This window comes from Coffea arabica, chromosome 10e (assembly GCF_036785885.1).
Source record: "Coffea arabica cultivar ET-39 chromosome 10e, Coffea Arabica ET-39 HiFi, whole genome shotgun sequence".
In the NCBI taxonomy this organism is placed as follows: Eukaryota; Viridiplantae; Streptophyta; class Magnoliopsida; order Gentianales; family Rubiaceae; genus Coffea; species Coffea arabica.
The window spans coordinates 45215516-45224816 of NC_092328.1; the positions used below are offsets into that span (position 1 = coordinate 45215516).

The window sequence follows — 9301 nt, forward strand, 5'->3', positions numbered from 1 at the left end:
CTAGTTGGTGGGGTGAGATATCTTGCCTTTCATAAAAAATGTAACATTTAAATGACTTGTTTTAAAAAAAATTCAGACGGATGTGCTCTGCACTTGTTTGGTCTGATGGTTACCATTGCTACTACTAATAGACCATTAGTAAGACGTCTCTCAAAAAACAACTGAAGCTACTATTTCTTTTCGCAGTTATTTCACTGATTGATGAAGAAGGATCAAAATCTACATTCTTTTTATGTGGCATTAAGTATTTTTCATTTGCTTAATGGAAATTTCCAAATGAAATGACACATTTTTGTAACGAAACAAGAAGTCAAAGTATCAAGCTGAATAGTAACACATATAATCACTCACAAATACAAGCAAAGTCCATTTGGAAAACAAGAATCTTGTCCCACCAAGCTTTATCAAGAACACAGGATATGAGCCAATTACAAAGTGAAGATATGGCAGAGTAAATCTTCCACCGCCAGTTTAACTTGCAGTAGATAGAGTCACAGACTCTCAAAGTGAAGAAGCACCAATTGAAGCACAAAGGTAGACGAACACCAAGCAGAACAGGTAGAAAGTTGTAGACCAGCTTGCTTGTGGACATTATTGGAGATGCATACATAAACCATATTGAATCCATCGGTGATCAGCCTTCAGCCAGATTTTTTTTTTTTGCCTTTGCTGTCATAAATAACGGAGGACAGTATAGCCGGGTTACTTGAAAAACAAAATCATTTAACCATGGCAAATTCAGATGCAAATACATGCTGCGACTCCATCTCACAAGAAATAGGAGCAGGATAAAGGTGGAATTCGTGAGTACCATGCTCAGCATTTTTAAACATTTTCATCCAACATATGACTCTTTTCACCATAATGTGCAAGAAAAAGATTGTTGCAAAGAATATAATCAGTTCCAGGGAACAAAGAAACAACAGATGTAGACTTTTTCTTCCTAATACTATGAAAGCAGTGGCGGAGTCAGAAAAAATTTTCAGTGAGGGTAAAAGCAACTCCAAAATTTTTTACCTACTCCTTTTTTTTAGTTTTTTAAGGAAAAAAAATATTCACCAACAAGTACAAATAATGCACATATTTTATGAAAAACATCAAAAGACAAACTCAAAATTATTAATGTAATAATAATTTTATTTCAAAAGCAAACTAAACCATTTACAATTGCTCATGACGAGTTTTCATATTTTGATAATGGTTTACAACTTTTTCATTTCGAATTTCACAAAATTTATTTTTTTCAATATAAGTAACTAAACAATTATTCATCCAAGTGTCTTCCATTCTATTTTGTAACCGATTCTTCACTATATTTATCATTGAAAAAACCTTTTCTACGATAGTTGTAACAACAGGTAAAATCAAAGACAACTTTAAAAGCACATAAACCGGTAGATACACAAAACTCTAGGGGGCACACTTGAAATTACATCAAATTTTTATAGGTATTATAGAAATTTAAGGAGACAGTGGGGGCCTATAAACCAATAGATACACAAAACTCCAAGGGGCACAGTTGAAATTACATTAAATTTTTATAGGTGTCATCAAAATTTAAGGGGCCCAGTGCCTCCGGTGTAAATCCGCCACTGTATGAAAGAGAGGTAATATTTAGGCTTGGATGAAATTCAAATCTCTGAATATCTGTTTTTGCATTTTGAACACATTTCCATCCTTCTGATCTCCATGAAAAATGAGCATGCAGTCTTCATGGTCATCTAAACTTTGTTTTTAATCTCAAAATAGAGGTAAAACTTTTCTGATAAGGACTCGTACTATATAAAATAAATCGAATCCTATGCCATATGCATGTATTCTTCCTTGTCGATAATCAAGTAGTATTTGCGAGATTATGATCATGAAGTGTACTCATGTGATACTATATGTGTACGAATTCTCTTAAAGACAGGGTGCATCAAAATATAGAAGAAAATAAGATAGAAAAAAAAAGGTAGAAACTAAGAAACATAAAGTTTATTACCTGCTAACATGAGCAGACATCTAATCCACTTCCTGCAAAGAACTCTATTGTTCCATTCCAGATATTAGGACCTTAAGCTCCTCATTTCCCATGTCTCGCTGCTCATCTTCAATTTCCTTGACCGAAACTGCAGCAGATTGGCTACACCAGTGTACTTCAATTCTCTCCAATGTAGGGATATCCCCAAGACTGGACGGAACTTCCTCCAGTTTTTTACACCTTTGCAATACAAGATGCCTCAGGCAAGGCAAGTGATCGTTGGAAGCTTTCCATTGAGCAATCCATAGGTTGTCAAGTTTCAGGTATTTGAGACTCTGGAATTCTCCCCCCGTCATTTCCCAAATTTGTCCATCAAAAGCTCTTGACAGTAACTTCAGAACTTCAAGGTGGGGTAGCGAAATTTTGACAGAGTTAATTTTTTGAGATTCAAGGGCAAGTTGAACTCGCAAGGCTGACTAACCATGCCATGATAAAGTATCTTCAGAGACTCAAGGTGAGTTGGAAAATCCAACACAGGAAATTTGGTGAACTTCTTGGAGTAATCCGAAGATTCCACAAAAATGCATCTTAGTTTCCGAAGACTCGGAAACCTTCTCAACATCTTTTCTGTAACACTTCCATATGAAAGAGCTGGAGTGGAAAACGTTTCCATGTTCTCTACTAGCGAAGAATAATCAGATTTATCATTTAGCGAGCTGAAAGCAACACGATCATTTATATGTACACGCCTCAATCTCTTCATATTCAAAAAGGAAGATGGCACCAGAACCTCACCCCTTAATGCCTTCACAAGAAATGTTTCTAAATTCCAGAGCTTGCATATTGATGATGGAACAGATTTGACATCACCTCTAACTGCCAAATACTTCAACTGAACAAGTAGTTCTAGTCCAATGGGAAAGGAATCACCCATGTTGATGCTTTCCACATCTAACACTCTAACAAGTTTAAAATTCTGACAAATGAATGAAATATCATATGGGTGAATTCTTAGTTTATGATGGAAAAAAAAAAGAATTCTACAACGAGGGCGATTCTTGGAGTGTATTCTGCAAATAGGGGTCTTCGCATTCCGGAAATGCGAGCTCACTGAGCTCGCATTCCGCCAATGCGAGCTCGAATTGGAGCTCGCATTCCCGGAATGCGAGCTCACTGAGAGCCAAGACAAGGAGGAAATCATGCAAATATTGAAAATACTTCATGCAAGATGGTTCGGCAGCAGGCTCGCGGCACAGCCTTTATGGTGTCTGATGTTGTTTCCTTTCATCCGACTGCAACTAATGACTTGAACAGTCAACACTTAGACTATAGTAATAAAAATTCTAAACATTTTCCATCTTTTAGCCGCAAAAATCCTTATGTTTAAGCACAAAACAAATTAGATGAAAGGATCATGCGAGCATCAAAGAACAGTTTTTTCTTCAACAACAATGCTTCTGCAAATTTCGATGCAGAAAAATCATGCAAAGCTTCAAACAAAACTAGTGAACCTATCACCCCAAATACCCCTTAACACTGAACACTTCAAATGAAACCAGGGTTATTGATTATAAACACAAATCTCAGCAGATCAGAACTTGCGGCCAAACAAAGACAACCAAACAGCAACTGAAGTAGATAAAGTTTCAAAGCCGCAAGTCTGAACCAGCAAACTAGGAGTTGATGCAAAGAAACATTAAATTAGAGCTCGCATTTGTGGAATGAGAGCTCAATAAGTAGAGCTCGCATTTCGCGAATGCGAGCTCTATTCTAACCTCGCATTCGTGAAATGCGAACTCTACTGAGCTCGCATTTCACGAATGCGAAGACCCCCCGGACGGAATCCATTACCAAAATCACTCCTTTTGTAGAATTTTTTTAAAATTCATCACAAAATTAGAAATTTCTCAATATCATATGGAGTTCTTGAGAAATTTCTAAAATTATGATGATTTTTAAAAAAATTCTACAAAGGGGACATTTTTTGTATGGGATTCCGTTCGGGGGTCTTCGCATTCAGCAAATGCGAGCTCAAGGAACTCGCATTTGCTGAATGCGAGGTCTCCCTGAATTTTCCTAGCATTCAAATAAAAAAAAAAAAGAAAAAGAAAAACAGACCTCGCATTTGTTAAATGCGAGGTCATATACCTCGCATTTGTTAAATGCGAGGTTCTCGCCCAGGCAACTCACTCAACCCGTAGCTCTCTTACAAACCCAGCTGCAAAGTTCCTCCTTTTTCTCTTAGTTTCTCCTCTGCTTTCTTTTCTTTCCTGCTCCAGCTCATCCTTTCCAACCCTCCGAAAGCTTCTTGCTTCCACTCTTCCCTTTTCCCCCCATTTCACTCTTGCTCTTTGTCTTCCTCAGTCCCTCAAAACTCTCAGCCCCAGTTCTTGGCATCCATGGTAATTGTTTGCTGCATTTTTATGGCCAGAATTTGAGCCGTTTGATGCTCTTAATTCCAGAATATTCTTGGCATCTTCTGGTGAGTGAGGTGGAATTGTGTATTGGTAATCTTGGAGAAAAAAGAAAAATGAAGAAAAATCCCATTTGTTGCTTCTCATTTTGCAAGCGGTCTTGTACTTCATGCTGGTTCTTGTACCAGCAAATGGAGCAAGAAGATTGAGTACCTCGCATTTCTTGAATGCGAGGTATCTCAGAATGCGAGCTTTTTTTTCTTTTTTTCTGAAAACACTTACCTCGCATTTCCTGAACTCGCATTTCACAAATGCGAAGATCACATTTGTGGAACCAACTTCACAAATCACCCCCTTTGTAGAATAACTTTTTTTTTTCATCACAATTTAAGAATTTTCTCTGGAGTTCTTGGGTATATCTCATTAGAGGCAAAAAACAATAGACTACGAACCTGTCTACCACAAGGTTTCAGCAGACTAAAATGCTTTCGCTTAGAACAGATGCACAGCCGTCGGTCTTGGTATTCCAGGGGAGTTGATGAAAAGCTGTTAGTGGAATCTGCATCATAATCCAGACCCTCGGCCTCACCAGAAGGCGAAAAAAGTTGTTTATACCCATGTATCAGCTGGAAAAAGTTTTCTTCTTTGGCTTTTTTCAAGCACAGCGTCCGTAACAGATCATGAATTCGAAATGATTTCACTTTGCCATTGGACCTTTTTTTTGCCACAATGACTAGGCTCCTAGATAATAATTCTGACAAGCAATACTCTGCAGCATCCTCCAAGCTCTTAGAGTCAGTATTTTGTACAAACCCTTCTGCAATCCATAGGCATGACAATTTCCAGGCTGGAATTTCTGCGTCTTCTGGGAATGCACCAAAATAAAGAAAGCACGACTTCAAATTGTCTGGCAAGTGCTCATAACTCAATCCTAGTGCATGCATGCATCCTCCCTCTGGATCCGCAAAAATATAAGAGCACAACTTTTCCAAAACTTGCTTCCACCTATCTGGAGTCTTCTCTGTTCTTGCAAGGAGACCAGCTATCACAACAAGTGAAAGAGGTATCCCTTTGCAATTTCCTGCAATTCTCTCTCCAACTTCCAGCAATGTGTTAGGGCAGTCTACTTCACAGAATACCCTCTTTTGCAATAACTGCCAACTTTCATCCTTAGAAAGTGGACAAAGAGGGAAAGTTTTGCCATCTTCTTTAGCTTGTAAACCCAAATCTTGCTGTCGACTTGTGAACAAAATTCTGCTACCATTCTTATCATCTGGAAATGATTGCCTCATGTCACTCCATGCTCCAATTTCCCACAGATCGTCCATCACAATGAGATATCTTTTCCTTTTCAAAGATTGGTACAACTTTGTAGCTATATCATCATCATCCAGTCTGCGGATCTGGTCAGTGATCTCAATAATTTGGCCCAAGATATCAAGTAATAACTGTCTCCTCTGATACTTTTGAGAGATGCAACACCAAGCACGAACATGGAAGTGAGAGGCAACAGAGGGAGAGTTGTACACTTTTTTGGCCAGTGTTGTCTTGCCAAGCCCTGGCATTCCTACAATGGAGATGATATCCATCTTCATTTCTCCTCTTGTTAGAACACCTTTTATCTCCTTCTCCTCATTATTGAAACCTACAACAACTTCATCCAATTCCGGAGTACTAACCGATGAGGGTGCCCGATCTGAGGGCTTGGCGATGTCATGAACTTCATTGTAATACTTTTCCTGAACACAAATGGCCTTTGCTTTGATAAGCTTAATGTACTCCATGACGGCAGAAAGCCACAGCATGTGATAGGTAAAAGGGCCATCTCTAAGGACAAATGAGTCAATGACCCATTCTGCCTCATAAGCAACTTTGGTAATGCACGTCCAAAGATCTCTAACTTCTGCATGGTCATTTTTTTGCTTCACACTTTTTACTAGGAAAGATTGGAGGAACTCTAATTCCACGCATACCATTTGAAGATGTTGCTTTGCGAAAGATGCTGCATGATTTGCATCGTGATTCAGCAACTCTCTCAGATTTTGCAAGAGAGAAGTGATAAATCCTAGATCATCAGTCCTGGGAAGATTTGACTGCAATGACTTTACATCTTGGAGATATATCTGTCCCATATGAGCCTTGAAAAGCCCAAATAACTGTAGCACTTCAGATGCAAATGGATGAATTTGCATACCTTTTTGCATCATACTTTCACCAACTGAACAGTTTTGAGATCCTGAATCATTGGCAACAGCGTTGCCTTTCGCCAAATATACATCTACCAAGTCTTCTGTCATTTTGTTGACACGAAGTGGCAGATCGAGAGGTTGTAATTCACTAATTGCAGCTTCTAGATATGTTAAATACAATTTCCTATCCTCCCTGTTCTCGTCATTGTCAGGGATATCCATGAAAAATGCCCTCAATGACCTCAATCCCTTGTAAAGAATTTCAGTGTCACCCCTCTTGGGGAACAACGAATTGGCCTCATTATTTTTTAGCTCATTCAAATGGATCTCTGATCTAAAGAGCTTAATCGTTTCTAGCAACCAAAAAAGATCAAGATTTATTTTTGTAACCATTTCTTCGTTAAATTTTTTGCCATGAATTGAGTGGATAAGAGATGTAACCTCACTGGCAACCGTTTCAGCTTGTTTTAGGAAAGATTCCCCGTCTTGCTTTGGATTCAACAAAAAAGACTTGAAGAATTTCAGCTCCTCATGGATTGCTGCATTTGCATCTCTCATGAGGACAAACAGACTGTCCTCTGAGTGTAGTAGCTCTATCAGAAGTATCTCTGCTTTGACAAGCTTCATCTTTTCAAGCAACTTATCAGCCACATGCTTCATCTCCTTGATCTGGTCCTCTGTCCCTTCATTGAGAAGGTGCTTGTACTCCAAATATCCTGCCTCCCTTGCAATGGTTTTAATATTTGCTGAGATCTGTCCCAAATCTCCTGTGCACTCCTCTTGGAGACCAATCATAAAAGACAGCAGGAATATTAGTTCCTCCTGAATCATTGAAGCTTTATTGTCTGTGAAACTGACAAAGTTTTCCAATAGAAACTTAGCAAAACTCGCAACTTCATCTGTCTTTGCATCATCAGAAGTAGCCAACGTTGAAGCTTTCAGAAGTCCAACATACATCTCCATGAGCTCTAGAGTGTCAGGCATAATCTTCCACACCAGCTCAGAGAGCTTAATGTTCATTCCGCCTGCTATGATTTCATCCATTTCATCAGTCCAGCAACAATAGGACAGAGATGCTGCAGTGGAAGCTGAGAAATGAACATATGACAAAAAAGACTGCATTATCTGGTCTGGAATGCTTTTCTTGGCAGTAATGTCCAGGAAATTTCTGAGGAACCTCAGCTTCTCCTTGAGGACTGGTATTTGTTTCTTCAGAGAAGCAATCAGATCTTCCGAGTCAACAAGATCAGTTAAATTCTCTGCGAGAGAATCAATCAACCCCATTAGTAATTTTGGATCCAGCGGAATGTTGTGTTGTTGCCGGGACAGCTTCAACAAGCTGCCGTAAGCTTCCCGGATTTCAGGTTGAAAATTTTTGGCCATTTCTAGCATAGCACAAGCTGCTTGGTAAAGTTCTTTACCTGAAAACTTCTCTTGCATGGTACGACAAGCAGAGATAAGATCCTCATTTGCCTTTCCAAATGCATCTTCGAATCTCCCAATGATTGAACTTGATTCAGCCATTATGTCCTTCGATGTTCCAATACAAATAAGAAAAGTTCTCAGGAATCGCAACTCTTTTGCTAGGGCCAAGACCTGATCCCTCAAAAGAGAAGGCAAGCTCCGGTGTTTCAGGGCCCATGCCACACTCATTAAGGGAGTTTCAACACAAGTGAATAAGACATCCATGCCTTGTGTCTCTCTCGAATTAGTTTCTCCAAAGAAATGATAGTTCTCCAAAGGGAGGGAAGGAGACTGGTAAGCTTGATGAACTGATTGCAGCAGAAGTGATCAATTGGATTGTTTCAGGCCTAGAAAGTTACAACTCAAGGATGACATTATTAAAATGGACATTTCAACCAAGATGTTATCCTTACTACCCATTTACTATCATGTGAAGAGCTCTGACTTACATATCTTATTCACTAAAATATTCAGAAGTGGCAGGCCAGAGAACCTGAAGATGGAAATAGAATATTTAGCTTCTACTATTATGACACCATGTGAAAGAAAAGAAAGAAACTTGATTAGTTGCTCAACGTTTTAGCTTTACCATTTTGTCATCGACTTGCAAAGTCAACTTAGTCCAGCTAAAGTTCGGATCAAGGACTCAATAATTCTTATTGTTTTATATTATCTGAAGTATAAAGCTTGAGGAATTCACGGGGACCGACTCCACCATGGTTGAGAAGGTGGATTAGTCCTAGATGCAAACTGGCATAAACAGCGGACGGACACTGGAAATTGCTTGACAACCAAAAATAGATGACCTGTAGCTGTGAATAATGTGCTATTTTATTTTGATTTGATTGAGAACCGAAGTGTCATTTAGCTTCCATCAGATGCTGGCTAAAAAATTTCCTGTGGAAAGAGAAACAAACAAAATTAATTTGATATTCTATCACCAATTCTCTGTCTGTCTTCTTATGTTCTGGTTAAGTTTATGATGACATAATCCCAAATCCAAATACCACTAATTCACATTCTTGAATCTTGAAGATTGCTGGGATATGTAGTCTGAACTGAACCGAGGATATTGCCTTTTAAATTCTTGCACTCAACTTAGGGTTGCCGTGCATTACTTTCGAGGTCTAGCTTTTGTAGATTATTGTGGTGGTTACATTTGGAAACTGAAGGAAACGCAACGAATTTCTTTAGTACAACTGTTGCTAATTGTAGCAAGTACAAGGGCTTTTTTTTTTTTTTTTTCTTGAGTACATTATTTTGTACATCTG

At 38.7% G+C, this 9301-nt stretch overlaps 1 protein-coding gene across 1 annotated transcript; it reads right to left on the minus strand.

Moving 5' to 3' along the window:
• Positions 1–1984: 1984 nt before the first annotated feature.
• Positions 1985–8391, minus strand: LOC113711545 (putative late blight resistance protein homolog R1B-16). Its single transcript, XM_072067196.1, has 4 exons — positions 4762–8391; positions 4660–4669; positions 2499–2939; positions 1985–2439 (listed from the first exon to the last, which is right to left on the minus strand). The coding sequence occupies exons 1-4, from the start codon at positions 8253–8255 to the stop codon at positions 2029–2031; spliced, it is 4356 nt and encodes a 1451-aa protein (XP_071923297.1). The 5' UTR covers positions 8256–8391; the 3' UTR covers positions 1985–2028.
• Positions 8392–9301: the final 910 nt, after the last annotated feature.